The sequence below is a fragment of the Fragaria vesca genome, linkage group LG5, assembly GCF_000184155.1.
Source record: "Fragaria vesca subsp. vesca linkage group LG5, FraVesHawaii_1.0, whole genome shotgun sequence".
NCBI classification, from domain to species: Eukaryota; Viridiplantae; Streptophyta; class Magnoliopsida; order Rosales; family Rosaceae; genus Fragaria; species Fragaria vesca.
In genome coordinates, this window is record NC_020495.1 from 22,813,146 (window position 1) to 22,833,399 (window position 20,254).

A 20,254-nucleotide genomic window follows, 5' to 3' on the forward strand; every position below is an offset into this window, starting at 1 on the left:
TGATTGATGCCCACAAAAGAGATACAACCAAAGTTATATAGTCTCAGACTAGCCATTACAAAATATCTTCTGGACATGTGCTACTCATGTGATTGCTACTACTTAATTGGACTGAAGTGAACTGGGTCTCAACACAATACGACTCTAGTTCGAACCTAGCTTGCGAAATACATCCTAAACTCAACCAAACTATAACTTGGCTCCGCCCCTGTTTTTAATGATAATATGACTCTAGTTCGAACCTGGCTTGCGAAGTACATCCCTTGTGAAGGACCGTACATAAGTGCTCACGGTGTGACTTCGTAACTCACTCAACCAGCCCAAGTTTTGTAACAAAATAAAATTACAAAAAGAACCAATCAAGATTCAAGAACGTGTGCCATACAAAATGACAAAACAAAGCACCCACTATTGTATGTGACAAAATCCGCTACCGTCTTTCCTCCAATTCCTAGTCACCACTGTCCACTGCACTCCCTAAAGTTCCCAACTTGACGATACCCACAACCACAACAAACACCAGATGAACTAAACCCAGCGCCACCCAGATACTCCGTTGCCACAATGAACCAAGCTTTCCTAACCATTCTCTCCACACTCGGTGGTAAGTTCCAACCCAACTTTTTGTCTAATCTTTCTTCTTCTTCCACTTCATGTTCTGCTAACTTTGTGCTTCTCCATCTTATAAAGTTTCAGGCTTGATCAACTTGGCAGTGGCTGAAGGCGGGTTTTGCTCTGCATCTTCTTCCATCATCGACTCGGGTTCGGGGACCAATCAGCTGTATTGGAAGGCCACCAATCCCACACTTTCTCCTTCTCATCTTCAAGGTCAGTGTTATACAAATCCGTATTTCGTCTTGAATTATGTGTTTTGGGTGATTCTGAAAGTGGGTTGTATTGGTGATTGTTGGTTTGTCTAGTAGTCACAAGCATTGAGGTTTAGGTTGGTGTTTCTTTAATGACTTGAGATGTGTTTGGTTGCTGAGGGAAATTGAAGTCCAGTTGTCACAATCTTGGATTGTTTTTTTTTTTTTTTTTCTGTTTCCAGTGAACTGCTTTAGAGAATGAGTATGATGCACAAAATGTATGTTACTGGTGATCACTTACGAAAGGATTAGTAATTGAACAGTTTTCACTTTGGTCAGACATTGTTGTTAATAGTGAAAATCTTTGAAAGGAAATTGGGGTCTCTTGAGTTTTGAATTATTGTCTCTAGTGTTGTGGTTATTGGATTGAGTAGAAAACTCAATGAGACAATGAAAGAAGCTTTAGACCATTCTTTATTGAATTATCGCTCTCCATGCATGTATTATGTAACTAGTTTGAATTCTGTCTGTTGGGAGTACAATTTCATTTTTTAACCAGTTTAATGGAAATTTAAACCACCTGATGTTTGTTTGGTTTTTTGCTTTTCAGACCTGCCAGGATTCACACGAAGTGTGTTCAAAAGAGACCATGCTTTAATTACACCAGAAAGTCATGTCTTTAGCCCTTTACCTGAGTGGTATTTTCAATTCTGCATCTTGATGTATATTTTCAGAAGTTCCTCTTGAACTGCTGTACAGTAAAATTTATTGCTCTAACAGGACCCTCACGTCAGGAGCATATTTGATTACACCTGCAATGGGCTCACACTTTGTAATGTACCTAGCAAGGATGCAAGGTTCGTTACGTTTTTATACCGTTAATATTGCCATGTCATAGTCATATGACAATAGGTCCAAGGAATTTTATAACTGCCTTTCCTTTTTAATAGTACTGATATATGATTTACCATGTACAGAGAACTCGCTGTCTGGACTTCCACCATATGATGCAGAAAGGTATGGGCAACTTGGTTTCTCCATCGTTTATTTTTACTACATGGTAGCAGATTCCATCTTTTTTTCAGATTTATGATGCAGGATTTATTTCAAGCATTTGATTATATACTACTCTGTCTTTCCTGCTAGGTTTATATTTGTGGTTCATGGTGATGTGACTTTAACTAATGTTTCTGGTACTAGCCACAAATTAATGGTAAGAAAGCTGTATCAATTTTCAGTGTGGTCACTGGTGTTTGATAGTTAATTAAAATTCTACATTCGTATTCAACTCTTCAATACTATTCCGTTTGAACTTTCTTATGTCACTAGCTTATTTAATATACACTGCCAAAGTCTAATGTTTGATTCACCCGATTGTCTCATATCCATTGTATATAATGGGTCTTACACTTTATTCATGAGTAGAAAAGAGCTGTTATAGTTTGCTACGAATATTCATGCTGGTTCCAAACCTTTCTCTTACATTTCAGCTTAGGATAAAGAATTTGAAATCTAGTTATGTTGCACCAACCATGAAGACATAACTTGAATGATATGGAAGGAAGACTGAACAAATTGGAAGCCAAGAGGAAAAAAAGAGAAGGATAGATTCATAGATCAAATAAGCTTGACAAATCCAGAAATCGATATATAGCCCTTTACATCACTTCTCGAAACTAGAAATGAGACTCTTATAGTTTGACATGACATCTATGGTGTAATGAACCTTTCAAAATATTTATGATGCAACAGGGAGTAAATATTTACTGAAGTTAAAAGTGCATGAGGGTAAGGGTTTTGGAAGCACATTTACTTCTGTCAAATAGTTGTTTCAGAAACTTCTTCTTCCACTTGCCAGTGTAGGGCACCTCTATCTAGATTGTTTAGTGAGTAAATAAGCACATAAGTTAAAAGTGAAGGAGGCTGAAGCCTTCTGGAAGCATAATGACTTTCTTCAAATGGGAGACAGTCTCCTTGCGCTCTTATAGACAGAGAACCTTTATCAAGCATCTCACTTCTGTCTGTAATTTCTTTTAAAATTCTTTAGTAAGAGGACGTGCTAAAACAATATATTGTAACTGCAGCCAAAAAGAGAAGAAGTTGGGTTTGAGATCCTCATCCAATTGATTCTGTAGCCACACCTAGTGTATACATACCCATATATTCCTTTGCATTTGGACTGATAGATTTTTAGTTATTTTCTTTTTTGGCATTGAAGTTAGAAGTTCTATCCTCGCTGCAAAAAGTCTGATATCTGATTGAGTATAAAGCACCGCCAATTCAATTAATGCAAGACCACTGTGTAACACAAAAAGTATGAATGGTAACTGATTACAAGTATATATGTATTATTTCAAACAATGACTTTTGACAATCTTAGGAAATTCTGCCATGGTTTTGTCGCTTAGGGTGCTGATCCAAGTATTTTCCTTTTGCTGTACACTAATGACATTACTAGTAATCTATGTGGCAGGAGTGATTAGAAGTCTAGTTTCATAAAAAGTTGGTAAGAGGTCTAATTGCATGGATGTATGAAACACAGGTGGATTCATATGCTTATCTACCTCCTAATTCTCACCATTCCATTAGGTGCAATGCATCTGCTACCCTTGTGGTGTTTGAAAGAAGGTTTGTTGCCCATACCTTATTATTGTTTTGATTATTTTCTCATTCTTTTAAGTCTCATATGAGCTCGTGGTATCCATAGCATTAAGGTACACTTTTTATACATGGTGTTAAATTCTATCGCTAATGAACTTAAAGCCTTGATTTATCCGACACAGTTTTCTTGATGATAAAACAGTACTAAAACCATCATTGTTCTATTTAGGAAATAGGATTTGGATATCTTCCTAGCATTTCTGTCTTTTTTATAACCATTAAGTACTCTTCAAGTGGCTAAAATACTCTCTGATGCCTCCCATTAGGCATTCCTATCTGGATAATCTACCTACTGAGCAGATTGTAGGTTCAACAGACCAGCAGCCACTCCTGGAAACTCCAGGCGAGGTAAGTATATTAGCTTTTGCTAGCTTTATGTTCATTCTGGATATGATGCCAGTTTAAAATGAACTCAGAAGGAGCTACCTTTAAAGTTTTGTTGTGGATTTCTTGGATTCAGTCCTCAAAAAATATTATTGGGGAACACTTCCGACAAGAGTTTTCTGGTTTCTGCAAATTGGCTTAATCTTTTGAGAGTTAACTAAATGTATCAATGCCCCAAATTTTCCTTGTTGATGCAGACACATACATATATATTTTTCATTTTTTTTGTTGTAATATTTTGTCTTATATAATAGAATGAAGATTTCAGTGTCGTACTTCACTCTTTCTATTATTGTCAGGTCTTTCAACTGAGGAAGCTTATTCCAACTTTTTTATCGTATGACTTCAATATCCATGTAAGCAATCGCTTACTTATTTGTAGTCATTCTTGATGATCCTACCATCCAATACTTATTGAACATAATTTCAATGTTGGCAGATTATGGATTTCCAGCCTGGGGAATATCTTAATGTGAAGGTACATACTCTCCTTGCTGGCTAACTGGATTGTATTCAGCATTCACTGAAACCACAATTTGGGTTAAATTTCGTTTTGTTTTGGATCAAAATTACCCCCTGATAAGTCTGGGCTTCATATGTTTGAAAGTATCCCTTGGCCCAGTAGTCTGAAGACAATATAAGAACCCAATTTTTACCTATTTGAGAATTTCTCATACTTCCTCGTACTTATCTGATATTTATTTGCTCTCCACCTTGAAATGGATTTGATGTCAATTATGTTGGTTTGCTGTAAAGATTGTGTGTTTGGCTTATTTGGTTTATAGGAGGTGCATTACAATCAACATGGTTTATTGCTTCTGGAAGGACAGGGTATTTATCGGTTAGGTGATAGCTGGTAAGAGTTCCATTCACTGTTGAAATCAAACCAAAATTAGTCCTTTTACATTCATTGCTTGGGAACATCTGGTGTGTGACTTACTATAGTTGAGATGACTAGATGAGTCCAAACCAGGATGTTATAAGTTTGTATACAAACATTTGATGGGAAAGTTTATCATTATACCAGACTCTAGTGCTAGTAGGATAGTCTTGAGGTCTATTTTGGAAATTTTCATTCTCTACGCTTTGCTGCTTTTGCTTGGCACATATCTTATCTTCTACAATTGTAAGTAGTGTACGTGCTATTTATCTTTTTTGAAGGGCCACGTGTCTGCTGTTTTGAACTCTTACAAAAGAACTCATGGCATGACTTGCTCATCTATACATGCAAAATCATCATGCTTAAACATATAGCTTCCCACATCTCTGAGTTTTAGAATAGTCATGGACTCTGTCAGAGTATTTCATAGGTGAGTTGTGCATTAGAGTTGGTTATCATTCTGGTGAGGGAAAATGGAATTAAAAAAAAAATCAAATCTTGGACTGTCGGGCAAATGGAGTAAATAGTTTTGACATCATCTACACCAACATCTGGAGAAAGAGGCATTAGAATGGGTCTGGAGTATGAACTTGGAAATAGTTTCTCACTTTGACATTTGAAGTTTACCTACTTTGGGAAAGAGTGAAGTGGCTCTTTCTTTTCGGGGTCTGTGTGGTGCTCAATTATATGCTTACGCCAGAATTATTGATCATCTCTGATGTAGTATTTTTACCTTTTGTTGGTCAATTTTTTTCCTTACCAACCTTTAAAATCATAGCACTATATTATACACAGCTGATCTGAAATAGTTGGCTAGAATTCAACTCCCTGGGTTTAGCGGCCATCACCAGTTGCAATCCTCTCTGATTTTTTTTTTGCCTTTCTCTGCTTATATATTTATCTCTGCCATTCTGCTGCTATTAGCATTTTCTGTTGAAGTCTATCACACTTCGATTTATATTGATAATGTTTGGGTCTGACATTCTACTGCTGCTAATTTAAACTGTGTGTCAAACTTTACGCCTCTATTGATAATTTTGCAGGTACCCTGTTCAGGCAGGAGACGTGATTTGGATGGCGCCATTTGTGCCACAATGGTAAGGGATACAAAATCTTACTTTGCATTTGACAAATAGGATTTTCTCTCCTCTCCCCATTTTAGTGTGTGACCAAATCAATCTAAATTATGAAGTAATTTGTAAACATCAACAGGTATGCTGCATTGGGTAAAACTCGGTCACGGTATTTGCTGTACAAAGATGTAAATAGGAATCCATTGTAGTCACATGAATCATGAGGAATAGAGGATGCTATCAGTTCTATGTTTCTGGAGACAGATTGATGTATCATACACCAAATTGCTACCTTCCATGACTTGTGACGTGTGAACAATGAACAACAAAACCATTAATCATGAGTAATTTCATTCTAGACTTTGTCGATCTTCTAGACTTTGTTTGGTTTGCGGAAAGTAAGCAGGAAATGAAATAGGTTCTTTTCTTGTGTTTGGGACATACAGATGAAAGAAAATAGAGGGGAAAGTAGCCTCGTTTGGTTTGAAGAAAGAAGTTCATTTTCGAGAACATTTCATACCAATGTATGGTAACATAAGAAAAGTAATACGGAAAGTTGTTGTGAGTAATAAATCCAAAACATTAGTGGGAAGTCTTTTCATTTGGATTTCAGACAAATGAACTCTCTAATACATACAGACAAACGAGTATAGTTATATTATTAACAGAATAAAAAGATTTTTTTTTAAGGAAATTTGGGTTTGACCCATTAAATTATACATAGTAATGTTACACAAGCATAACACATCCGAGGGACTACAAAAAAAAATGAGCTATCCGAAAGAAGTAATTGGAGAGTGACATAAAACCATAAGAAAGCTGTCATACATGCAACCAAAACTAAAAAAAAAAAAAATTAAAAAAATAATAAATAATCTTGTGAGATGAAATTTTTTTTTTTTTTGTTTACAAAAAGTTTAGGTGAGAGTTTGGTTACGCTACATCACCATTGTCAAGACAAACATGTAACCTCAACCTTGAATGACTGACAGTAGACACGTACTTATCACACCAGTCTCCCCAGGTATGGATTTTCACATGAGAATTTACAGATCGCGAACCAACAAGGTATGTTGGTAGCGGAGATCGAATTTGGATGAGGTCTCCACCACAAACTCGTTTAAAATTTAGTTTAAAATAAGTAACAATAAAAAATATTAAAAAAAGAGAAAAAAAAAAAAAACTACCGATCCACGTGGAGCACCAGCAGCGCGGCCGTAGCGAAACTGCGTGTATGGTTGGGCTGACCCAGGCACGCACCAGGAGTGGCCCTATCGTGCCGGGAGGGACTCCTTTTCCCTCGCCGCACCGCGCCACCCGCCCACGTCAGCATTACCTCACCGCCTTCATCCACCACCAACCACAATGCCCACCCTTATATCTCTCCTCCTCCACCAAACCCACCACCTCTCCAACAATCATGTCCACCACCGTCGTCACCAAACCCCGCCGGGTCCCACCGCCCTGCTGGACCCAGGACGAGGCCCAATCCCTCATCCTCGCCTACCGCGACCGCTGGTTCGCCCTCCGCCGCGCCAATCTCAAAGCCGCCGACTGGGACCACGTCGCCAAGGCCACCGCCGCCGCTTCCTCCTCCTCCTCCTCGCCGCCGAAGACCGCGCTGCAGTGCCGCCATAAGATGGAGAAGCTTCGCAAGCGGTACCGCGCTGAGAAGCAACGCGCTTCCAACTACCCGGGTCGGTTCTTCTCGTCGTGGGCTTTGTTTCATCTCATGGATGAGATGGAGTCCGACCCGGATCGGAAACCGATTGATGAGGGTGAGTTTGGAGGTAAGGGTCGTAATTTGGTGAATGTTGATAGGAGTTTTAGCCCTAATGGTGATTTTGATGGAATTGGGGGGAGTGTGTTTGATCTAGGAAATGAATTGTATCAGAATTCTAGGTTTAACTACAGATTTGGTGAGAATTCTGGCTTTTATTCTGAGGATAATGAGTATGTTAATCGAGGCGGGTTTCCTTCGAGAACTAGGAGTAATGGCAAGAGTGATGTGAATCTTAACAACAGTTTTAACCAACATAGGGACTATGGAATTAGAAGTGATAGAGACTATGTACCCAGTGGGAGTTTGAAGCGCAATGCCCATTGTAAGGAGTTTGATGGGTATGCTTCTTTATCGGGATCCAAGTTTGGGAAGAAGAGAAGTGTTGTTGGGATGGAGAGAGATGTGGATCCTGTTGCAGACTTGGCTTCCTCGATTATGATGTTGGGAGAGGGGTTTGAGAGGATGGAGAGAATGAAGATGGAAATGACCTGGGAGATTGAGAAGAGGCGGATGGAGACGGAGCTTAAGCGTACTGAGGCCATGAACGAATCACTCCAGCAGTTTGTGGATGCATTGTTGGAAAGGAAGAAGAAAAAGAAGGCGATGGTAGAGTCTTCCCATGCTTAGATGGACGGAATTTTGTTTCTTTGTAAGTTTGCTTCTAACTTTTACCGGAACATGCAAAGTTAGGGTGATCTTCTTTCTTTTTCTTCCTTCGTAATTGACAAAAAGATATATGGTGATTCTTTTTTTTTTTCCTAACTGATATATGGTATGATGAAGATAGTCTACATGAACTTGATTTGTTGACTGGCAGATAGATGCATGAACTTGTTATCATGTTGTTAGTTCCTGCAAGATGTTTAATTTACCTGCCTCCTCTTTTTAGTTGATTTACATGATTAGATTTCCTGAGATTGAAATGGTTTTATTGTGGAGGCAGTTCATGTGATGATATGCGAATGCTTATTTAATTGATTCTACATGTTTTCTTTTCTGTTTTTGATCGTAAATTTTGATCTCATCAAGTATTACAAAACATTTTCAGGGTGTCCAGAGTATATAAGCAACCCAAAAAATAGACCAACCTTGGTGTCGTTTGTATTTTTTTGGAGTCCTTTGAACTTCCTATTAGAACATAATTTTAAAATGTTCTAAACAATAGTAACAGAAACAATCTATTCTAGCCCTTTCCCTAGCACATGAACATCTTTGTGGCAATTTTAATTTATTTGGCCTGACCTTTATTAACGCTTCGGTTATCTAGGGGCTCCAGTGAAGTTTTGGATTTTGAGGAATAAGGAGGATCTCCGATACTTGGCTTTGAGTTATGGGGTTTTGTGTATGTTAATACTTGCCATTCTTGATGTGGGATTCATAGGAGCCAAATTACTTGACAACAGATAATCTCTCTAGAAACAAGATTCCAAATCCAAGACTCGGCCACTTTAATCGAAGGCAAAGTGGTTTTATCATTAAGAATTTAAGAAACTTAGTACTTCACAGAGGCAGCCAAGCAACTGGATAAACACACTTTTAGTGACCCTTTTCCCTTTTCTGTTACTAGGTAGCGCCCAACCGTGGAAAGGATTTGAATTTTGTTCTTTGTTCAGGGGAAGCAAGAATTTGAATTTGTTCTTGGTTTAGGGTAAACATTCCTCGACCACTAGAGAAACTAAGCCCCATGGCCGTGTTTATTAAATGAAGTGCAGGAGCTTCAGAAAGAACTAGGCTAAGAATATAATTTAGCATGAGGAAACCTTTTGAAGACTTCTAGGATTACAAGACTAAAACATATAGACAAGGATACAGATTGATTCTAATGTCAACCATAGAGTAGTAAAAGCATAGAGGGCGCTCTTGACCAGTGAGAGAAAATTTGCATCCAGAAAAAGAGTCAGTTAAGGGATTAAGTTGCTGGTTGAGTACCAATAATGTGTCTTCTGATATTTGGGCATCCCTTGCTTCTTCCTCACTTTGCGACAAGGTTATTTTATAACATATTAATGAAATATCTATACTGAGTTCAAAGTGATCCTCTTAGAGCCTTATCCCATGACCTGTTGGCTTTGGAGCTGTACATTAAGCAAATGTATAATATTAAAGCAGTTGTTTCCCTTATAAGAGGTAAGAAAAAGAAGAATCTATAGCAGCTACTATATTTTTCCCAAAACATTTCGAATAGTAGTCCTTTGGGATCCATGGGATCTTAAGTTCAATTAACATCTAGAGACATCCAAAACCAAAAACAAACTCTTCTGCATAAGATAAATTCTTTAAAGGAATCACTTCATATTGTTTTGCTTTCTTGTTCCTTTTAGTGAAAGCCTACTTCCTACCTGAGAGAAAATTTGCAAGCTTTATTTTATGGTTTGTTCGACAGTCAACCGTGATGAAATGAAGAATTTGTAGCAATATACCTCACTCCAACACTTCTAAAAAGAAGAGAGTAGAAATTAAATATGAGAATAGGATATCAAAGAACAGTTGCAAGAGGGATGTGTCTGTCTCCACCATTGAAGTCACTTATTAGGGAAAGATTGTATTTAAGATTACAGAATATGGAAGGAGAGATACTTTCTTGAACAATGTGGGACTATGATTGGGGCATACCGCATACACACCTTTCCTCTTTTGATTGAAGCCATTGGAATATTTAGACGTACCTTTTGTGTATGGGGTTTTGGGGGAGGGGTGCTATCCTAGTACCATCGATTATCTTATATCTCAGAGATATGATGGGTCCATAAACTGGGTAGAGGGCAAAATCAAAATAAACGATCTCAACTGGAACACTAGAAATTGCAGGAAAGAAATCCCTTTTTTCTGTAAGTTATGGCAGTGACATTAATCAATCACAGAAAATGGTCCAATGGATGCAATTTAGTCAGATCCCACTACTGGATCTTTCTGGTGCAATCATCAGTGCCTCAATGGAAATTGGGACCCTATAACCCACTGTACATCATAGCTCTAATGATATTCTGTTATGACTTATGGGAGTGTGAATTGTAGTTGAAATTTGGATTTGAACTGCAGTGGATTGCAACTATTCTTTTCCTTATGGCTTGACTGATTTCAAAGTTTTCATGGCACAGGATCCTTATAATCCTTGTGCCCTGCTCAATCAAATGTTCTGCATTTCTTTAGAACAAATCTTTTATATTCTTCTGTAACTATGTTATCTTCATTATTATATAGCGAGAATTTTCTGGATTACTAGTGTAAATTTTTGTATCTCCTCCATCCATATTCCATGTATGACAGACAAGGATTATAGATTTGCTATGCTTTCCTTACACAAGAGACTTTTGGTAAATGAATATAAACGTGAAGTTGAAAAGTCTAGCCTTTGACTGTAATCTTTCTTAATTTGAGTTTTGAGAGAATCTCTTATTTTCTTGGTAGGATGTCAAGAACGTAGTTGAAAACTACAGTATCCCTACCATCTATGTAAGACAAAGAAGCATTATAGTGCTATCCTTGTACAAAATGAATATTTAGTAAATGATATAAACATGAAAATTTTGACTCTTTCTGAGGTTCATAATTCCCCCTCTTTTTTCAATTGAATCTACGATGGCCATCATTGCAGTCTGTATGACTTCACAGAAAAGAGTTTCGTTTTCCTTTTTCTTCTTCTTGCGTGTTCTAGGAAAGCCTATGTAATGCTGTAGCAGAAGGGAAAAGGGTAGGTGCAGAAAAACAGTGGTAATTTGGTTCTCATTCGCTTTGACATTTTTATGGACAATTAACTTTGTCATTCTATCTGATCTGAATTCCTCTTTGCTTGATGGGAATTCCCTAAACAAAATGAAGTAGCACAAGAAGTGCTATGAAAATAAAGATAGAGAAAATAAAATCAAGTATGCTAATTGTCAAAGTACTTGAATTTCTAGCTTTATTTGTTGCACTGCTGTTCTTGGATTCACTTCATCAATACCAGTACCCTCCCTCTCCTCTGCCTTATAAGTCGAGTGAACACCATACAGTAGATAGAACAATGTTATGAAACATGCCCATATGGCAAACCTTTCGAACGAGAACTTCTTTAGTGTGGTCATGAGGAACACATTAAGGAAGATAGATAGTGCAGCCGGCCATGGCATGAATGGCATCGACCACCCAGTGGGATTGCAGACACAAGGTACCATGTACTTGAAGAAGGCAATGATTGTAACTGTTGACATTCCGAAAAGCGGTAACCCCCAGCGTTGTTGGTTAAGCTTCCAGGACATGGAAAAGCCGATGGCACTAGATGAAAGGAGGAAGAGGAACAAGAGAGTTTGAAATGGAGGGTTGTTGGTGATGATCACATATCGACGATAAATGAGAGCATTGGCCACAAGGTAGAACACCAAGAGGGTGCCAATGGAGATCATTTCAATCACTATTTCGAGGTCAGTGAAGAGTGCAATTGATGCTGTGCAGAGTCCTACAGCATGAAAGAAAACATATTTACCCGGTTAAATTGTCTGGTATTCTACTGTAGATTTTCCTCGATTATGACAACTTCTGTATGATTTGACATGTCAACTTAAGGCAATTGGGTATATTCAAATGTCAACATATGACAAGATATGGTTGCTTGATGTTGTTGCAAAGTCCCCTATGTCACAGGTATTGCCTGAAATTCCAAAGTGCTTTTGCCATTATCTGTCTGTATTTTTCTTTGTACATAGATAAAGGAGGGAGGCTGGAAATTAGGTTAGGACTATACTAGATGAGACGTTCGATTCCAATGTAAAAAAAAATAAAAAATAAAAAAATTATGAGAAACAATGAAAAAGCATAAAACATTTACCCAGGAAGAGTGTAGCATTCAGTGGAGTGCCTGTTGCAGGATGCACCTTGGCTAACCAGGATGGCACTAGCCGCGCCCTTCCTATTACACAAAGGTACCTGGCTTGGCCTAACATGGCAACCAATAGTGAAGCAACAATCCCCAAGCTTGCACCAGCCCCAACCACGTTACTTGCCCAGTCCCAACCAATCTGTCTGAAAGCCACTGAAAATGATACTTTTTCTGCTATCTGTGCAATAATTCCAAATATTAGGGCTATGTCATATGTGCCACCTAGTTGATTCACAGTCTCGTAACATAGCTTGTCAAATTGTCTAGCAAGAAAACGTTCAAATTTACATACTTGTGTACTGACCTTGTTGTAAGGAACCATGAAACACAAGGACAAGGCCATAAGGCAGTAAAGCAAGGAGGTAATGACAACGGAACCAATGATGCCGACAGGCAGGCTCTGCGAAGGGTTCTGGATCTCTTCGGCCATGGTTGAAGCCGAATCATAACCTATGTAACTGAAGTAAACTATAGCAGCCCCATCAAGAACACCTCTAACACCAAAAGGAGCAAGTCCCTTAGGCTTCACCAAGTTGTTGGTACTCCCAATGCAGAAACCAGCAATTATAATAAATCCAAAGAACACCACATGAAACACTGTCATAATAAGGTTCAGTGTGGAGCTTTCCTTTGTACTGCATATTATCCAAAAGAAATCAGCACCCATCATTTTCAGAATCCACAAAAACAAAAGATCACCCTTACTTGATAACCCAATAATACTTGGGACTTTGTCAATCATACTAATGGTGTTGTCAGCAATGATAATATATTGATTGAAAAGCTACAAAACCATATACAAATACAAATAACCAACCTGAATACCCACCGATTCATTGCTTCAAAAGATCTAAAATGTTAGGCAGCTAAATTATGAAAATGTATACAATTTTAAGGAAGAAGAGTAAAAGTACCTATGGCAAAGGCAGAAAGTGAGAAGAAGAATAAGAGCAACAGCTGGGAAGTCCAACATATTATAGCCCTTTATTAACCCATCCACTTCTACTCTCCATATCTTTGGATCATCTTGTCCAAATGCAGATGATAAATACTCAGTAAAACTCCTTGCCACAGCAGCATTTGACAGTACATACTCCATGAGTATATTTGCCCCAGCAAAATAACCTACAAATTCTCCTGCTCACACATGAAATAAAAGTAAGATAAGGAACCAGAAAATGAAGCCAATAATATGAAACAGTAATGGGGTAGTGGATCATATACCAAAAGTCACTCGGAGATAACTAAAAGCACCACCGGCGACTGGAATTTGAACAGAAAATTCAGTGTAACACAAGGAAGAAAGAAGGGCTGATATTCCTGCTATGATATAGGATATGAAGACAGAAGGGCCAGCTGTTTTGTGGGCTACAGAACCTGTTGTGACAAAGACTCCAACACCAAGCATGCCTCCAACACCAAGAGCCATGAGATCATACCACTTGAGTTTTCTCTTCATGTCAGCCCCTGACCTTTGCCTCACTTGGTTAAGCTCCTGGTCTGGGGTCCAGGTGGCAAGCATTCTCTTTCTGAGCCTGTGGGGTGTTTGGGACAGAGAATGGAGATAGTTGGAGAAGGAAAGATTGGTGTTTGTGTTGTTGGGAAGAGTTTGGGTTGTGCTGGTGGTGGTAGCCATTGTTGTTTGCAAAACTATAGTGAAGTGTTTTGGCTTCCATGGGAAAGATGGGGTGTGAAGGTTTAAATATATAAGCACTCTTGGGAGATGATATATTGCTTTGATTCTATATGAGAGAACCCAAATGAGTGTCCATAGCTTTATTGAGAGCACCTAGTTAGCCTTCGCCATATTTAAATAACAATTTTAACCCACTTCCTTTTTAAAACACACATAAATGGCTACGCTCGCTAAATTTGTTTCATCATATGTATCGTATTTAACTTTATCGAATGTGATAGCAAGAAGTATGAATACAAATCATTTGGTGAGTTTAGCCATAAACCTCTTAGCAATGCCTCCCAATCTGAGTTCACTTCAAATCTCACTTGTATTCATCAGCTGGAAATGTAATGATAGAACTCGAGCAAACAGAATATCTAATAAGCAAATCTGATGAACAAATCAAATATGGTATTAGCTAGTACTCTAGTATTTTCCCTACACATATAAATACTACAGTTTCTTGAGTGTTCCACTCCCCAGAGGTTCTTCTTTTTTAGGAGCATGTAAGAAAAGGTAGAAAAAAGGCCAAGCCATTTTGAAACGAGCTGAATTTGTAAAGAGGAATCACAATGTGAAGATTTAACATATATACTTGACCCAATCTCTTGGAATTTCCTCACCAGAAACTTTGAAAAGATGTGACAGTCAAGCATCAACACTTTGTTAAAGCAACTAAAGGGGTTCCCTCTCATAGTGTTTGGAATAAGTGGACTTGATTCCTCACCAGAATATGTAACACTTACAGGTAAATGTATTCTATATACATATACATGTATATATGTCATTCATTCACACTGTTATGCTGATTGACATACAAAGTTGTAGTGCCCAGAATTTAGGTACCTGCATTCCTATTGATTACTACTACTTTGAGTACATTTCAAAACCCTCGATATATATTCTCTATCTTAAGAATGATATTCAAGTTAATGGAGCCATATATATGTTTAGCTTCAATTTTAAAATTCCTTTTAACTAAGGTGCCAAATTAGTGGTGTACGTTGGAGTACTCCATGCCATTCTGTGAAATGAGAGAGAGAGAGAGAGAGAGAGAGAGAGAGAGAGAGNGAGNGNGNGNGNGNGAGAGAGAGAGAGATGGAAATTATATCATTTTATGCTTAGTATGCTTAGAAACTAAGATAGAGCACTAATGTTGGATGTATGCCAAGAATTCTAATTAAGAGGAAACAAAAACACTTCTAACTTCGATCTGTAGAAACTATATCAAATGGTTATCTGTAGACTTGGATTAGTTCAACACAATGATCTTTGGTGGAATATTATACAAGAAAAAACAATGATCTTTGGGGTTTCAATTGAAACAAGAAAAAAGTAAGTAAACCGTTAATTTTTTTCTGTTTCTTTAAGAGGTATATTCTAGCTAGTAGATAAGTTATACATGAAATCGATATAGGCGTCCATGCTAGCTATTCTCAATTCAAGATTAGGAATTGGAATAAAGGCCAATGCTATAGGTAGCTTCTCATGTTAAGATTGAGAAAGAATTTGGCGCATTTCAACCTATAGGAGTTCATCGAATGACTTTACTAGCTGTCTGAATGGCTTTGTGTAGCTTTCAGCAAAAGATATCAGAGTGGTATGGATTCATGGGAATCAGTTTTAGCAGTTGACCGTTAAATAAACAAAGCATATTATAGAACTACAGAGAACACTACAGTACTAGAGGTGCAATTTCTTCTTCCTCCATCTCTCTCAGAAAGAGAATTAGGAAACCAAAGTCAAAAGGAAATTTCTCTTTGATTGTGAATCAAATCCAACATATACCAAGTATATAAGTAGGCAATGATCGATCGAGTAGCTAGCTAGGGAATTCTCTCTAATCGGGCTTAATTAAGTGTCGACTGCTTGTGTAAAATATACTCGATCACGATCTGATATTGTCATGCTAGCTATTTGTATCAACATCAAATCATAAATCATTCCCAGCTCGATTTGAAGCATGATGGAGATCGAATATTGAGTGTGGTCCTTGATCATCTTCTGCGTATATTACATGTCACGATGGGAAAGCTACATGAATAAGTTTCTGTGGATGAGGTAATTTATATATGTAGCTTAATTGGCCTAATTTCATTTACCACTTGGACAATTGCTAATCTGATTTCCAAAGAGAAATCATTAGAAGTTAATTAGAACCATGAATAACTTCGGTACAATTAATCTGTGATTGTAAGCTTGGACTGATATGTTCCCTAGCTAAACTTCAAAACTAATTAAGCTGCAATATTTAACTATATATCTATTTACTATCCATCTCATTTGTTGATTTAAGATGTAGCTACTACTATTAATCTAGCTATTTATAACTCAGGTTTTTGGAGTTGCTAGTACTATATCAACGTATGTATATAGTTCGGTCGCTCTTTATTACCTATGACATTCCCTTCTTTGCCTACCCCCACCCCACCCCCCATGCACATACTAATCTTTTGAAAAGTCCAATTAATCTAATCAGAGTTAATTAACCACTTGGGGAATTGGCTTAATTTGATATATATATATATATATAGTAAAGCATGCATTTAGTCATACTATGTATGTATGGAGTATGATGGAACTGAGATGATAGAGACACTGGGATGCAATTTGTTCCATAAAGATTAATGGGATTATACTAACAGGTCACACAAAAATAGGCATAATCACAAAACTAGAGCTATCTATATAATAAGAAAAGTAAGAGAAGGAGAATGGAATTTATGTGCTTTTCAATGTAATTGGTAGTTAATAAGTTGCACTCAGAAGGGTGGTAGGAAGCAGCAGTGGGATAAATATTGAACACCTTTTTCTTTTGTGATATATATTTTTGCAATTGCAAGTGGTTCACATATTCATCCATTTTCTCATTGACCTCATTCCTCACCTCTAGCTTAATTTCCACCATAGTGAGTGTCATCATCAGTGAGTGTTGCGCAGTAGTGTCGACGACCCTAATTCTCATAGTTTTTCTGAGGCTGCCAATGGAACCTTCAGATGTAAGGTCCTGTTTGCTGCTTTGTTTAATTTTATACTTCAGTAGAGACGGTATATAATAGTAACAGAAAGGTGGGGGGTGAGAAGAATAGCGTATGATATATAAGTATATCTCACATATAAGGAATCTACATGGATAATCCTCTTAATACAAAGTGCCTTTTGGGTCTTGGTATGTATAGCTGTTTTCCAAGATTTAATAGTTCATCATGAATAATATATACATTATTCCTAATTTATGTTCATGATTCTGAAGTGCGTGGATCCGATTGTATTCTTCAGTACTTGATACATGCAGGTTTTGCTTGATTCATGATTATAATTATACATTACAAATTGAAGGGTGTTAGCCAGTCTTCTGTTTTTGAGTTTTGATTAATTACCATTAGTTTACTACGAAACCCTAAATTGTTTAGAAATGAAATATTGAGAGAGGAGGACTGGGGTGAAAGGTGGGGAACTAGTTTGCCCTAATTATAGGTTATGATTGATAGAAGGAAGAAGCTAAGTGGGTGAGATGGTGAGTTTCATTATTATTTTGTTGATTAACCAAGTATAGAGAGTATAGATCGACATCGTTACATGTCATAATTGAATTTGTTTACTACCTAACAATAATGAGGGAATTTTTTACGGTTCGTACCTATCTGTTTATAATACCTACATTTACCGATATTTGTTGTCATTTTAGTAAAGAGAGCCATTACTTGGGTAATTTTTGTTTTATTAGAGGTAATTACTCAACTTACAATTTACAAGTTTATGAACAACTTGTTGTCGTTGTAGTAACTTGGTTCAATTATATGTAAATGTGTAAAACAAATATAGTAATTTTGTTATCAATGTTGTAAATTGTACTTATTTAATTTGTCATTTTTGTTCAATTAGTGGTAAAATGAGTATATGATATAAATACCAGTACCGTAGACAACCTGAAATAATGAGAATGTTGATCAATTTTGTTGATGGATGCAAATATATAGGATTGGAGAAGAAAAGGACATGAACAATGACCAAATAGTTTGACAATACATGTGATGTGGTTATTGTCACGAAATCATATATAATTTTGACATGTTAATTTTATGTTGGATATATATACAACGACATATATCGAATACATATAAGGCAATATATAATTTCTGAAATACATGTTCATATACGATATATATTATGGATTTATGGTATACATACATGATAATTTAGTATAGAATAAATAAACCAGTTGAGTTTACAAATCTTTTTCTTTATTGGTTGATTGGCGCGCCTAAATTGTCTGTTGTCTCTATGATATCATTAGGTTATAAATTTTATAAATAATGGATTAACAAGTAGGAAGAAAAAGCCTTTGATTCCGAAGTTTTCCTAAATTAAGCTAGCTAGTTACAGGTCTCCCTTTTACGACAAAAGATTTCCTTTTTTGTAGTGCTATCATATAAATCTTTCTAGCAAAATTCGCATTATGGCCTCCAGCCGCCAATGTGGTTGGGTTATTAAGCCACATGCTCCTACCTAAAAGGTACGAATTAAAGCACTAATTTGTTTGAATATGATTACATTTCAGTTAATGTCTACTCTATTCATTTTCTCTACTCAAAAGCCAATATTTAAGGTTTGGCCGGAAATGGATGTAATCGTGCATCATACGTGACTGGTTTGGTAAGCTTTCATCGGCCGATCGGGTGACGGTTTTGTGTCACCCTTAAAAGACGTCTTTGTATCAGCCTATTGTTGGTCGATCTACTCCTTAACGAATCTGTTTAAGATCTTGTGGTTGTACTTTTGTTTTAGTTTGAATAAAAATCCTCCATCACCAAAAAATAAATAAAAAATAAGAGACCTCAATAAAATAGAGAGAGAGAGAGAGGCCTCATTTTCTTTTCGTTGAATTGATATACTAATTTCAGAGAAAGAAATGAAGGAAACACTCAAACACACAATGTAAGAGTAGTGGAATGCTGAGAAGATCTAAGCTGATTGATGATTAAGCAGAAAGCATACTAAGTTAATTATATGAAGCTATGGTTTTATGTGCACACGGTACTGCATTCTAAAAGGTCAGTCGGCTGGAATTAGGTCGTGCATGTCCAATCTCATATTAGTTTAACAACCGACCGAGCAATTTAATTAAGATCAATACTAGAAATTTAGCATGTCAAGTACCTACATTGCTCATTTGGCACCATCGTGGTTTTCCTCGATCTGATCCAAGTAAGGAACATCTATAATTTATATAACTCCAGATATCCTCGAACAGAATCAGTAACATAAAGATTCCACTTATTGACGTAAATATTATGTATGTCTTTTACTGTTCGATCTAAGCTAGATTCTCCTCTCGATCAAGTTTATTAATTTCTCGTGTTTTGCGTCGGTTTAGGTGTGTCGTCGATCGTTATTGACAATTATATGGGTAAAGTTCTGGTAGTGCACACACCACAAAGAAAGAACAAACTAGTTTATTCTCTCTTTTGAGCTTTTTGTCGATCTTCTGTCATTTTTGTGCCCTAGCTAGGACTATTTTCTTCTGATTTAGCATGCTTATTATTTGGCTAATTGGCTCCCTGAATAAATAGTGTCCTCCTTTGGCTGTATATTAAAAATATAAACAAGAAAAGAGATGTGGAAATTGTTGGCATATGAAAACAAATTAAAAGAACAGTATCATCTATGGAAAAGATATATAAAAGAGGTCCAAAAATGACAGAAGACAAAAACCGAAAGAGAAAACACCTATAAATGTCTCCTTGTAAGATCGATCCTAACATCTCATTCAAGAAATTGATCTTTTTTCTCAAGATGGTCTGCCATTATTGGAAAGAGGAGGAGGCCACCATTTTCAGATTTTGTATACTTGCGAAAACAAAAGTTCACTGATAAAATACTCTACTACTCATGATCCACGCCATGAAAAATAAGTAATTTTCTCATCCCATGCGTAGTCGTATCACCCATGGAAAGTGTCAAAGTGATAGATCCTGAATTGCCTTGTATGCATGAAAAGACATAGTATATATGAATAAGCAAGCGGCCGCTAAGTTACTTTGTGTCATGTGATTCATGCTCTAAGCGACCAATCAATCTTTCTACTCTTAATCATAATTAGATTTTGTGTGGAATATATACATAACATAATC

At 37.0% G+C, this 20,254-nt stretch overlaps 3 protein-coding genes across 3 annotated transcripts; 2 read left to right on the forward strand and 1 right to left on the reverse strand.

Moving 5' to 3' along the window:
- The first annotated feature begins 515 nt into the window (after positions 1 to 515).
- Positions 516 to 6,172, forward strand: LOC101309352. The gene is made up of 13 exons (XM_004300276.1): positions 516 to 604; positions 697 to 828; positions 1,417 to 1,504; positions 1,587 to 1,663; positions 1,784 to 1,823; positions 1,953 to 2,019; positions 3,349 to 3,434; positions 3,734 to 3,815; positions 4,151 to 4,207; positions 4,291 to 4,329; positions 4,637 to 4,707; positions 5,775 to 5,828; positions 5,944 to 6,172. The coding sequence occupies exons 1-13, from the start codon at positions 565 to 567 to the stop codon at positions 6,011 to 6,013; spliced, it is 903 nt and encodes a 300-aa protein (XP_004300324.1). The 5' UTR covers positions 516 to 564; the 3' UTR covers positions 6,014 to 6,172.
- An 866-nt stretch (positions 6,173 to 7,038) lies between these two features.
- Positions 7,039 to 8,214, forward strand: LOC101297845. Its single transcript, XM_004301682.1, has one exon. It carries the CDS (start codon positions 7,039 to 7,041, stop codon positions 8,212 to 8,214), a length of 1,176 nt encoding a protein of 391 aa, XP_004301730.1.
- A 3,251-nt stretch (positions 8,215 to 11,465) lies between these two features.
- On the reverse strand, positions 11,466 to 14,078 carry LOC101309639 (cationic amino acid transporter 6, chloroplastic-like). Its single transcript, XM_004300277.1, has 5 exons — positions 13,667 to 14,078; positions 13,357 to 13,579; positions 12,747 to 13,077; positions 12,392 to 12,620; positions 11,466 to 12,022 (listed from the first exon to the last, which is right to left on the reverse strand). The coding sequence occupies exons 1-5, from the start codon at positions 14,076 to 14,078 to the stop codon at positions 11,466 to 11,468; spliced, it is 1,752 nt and encodes a 583-aa protein (XP_004300325.1).
- Between the last annotated feature and the right edge of the window lie 6,176 nt (positions 14,079 to 20,254).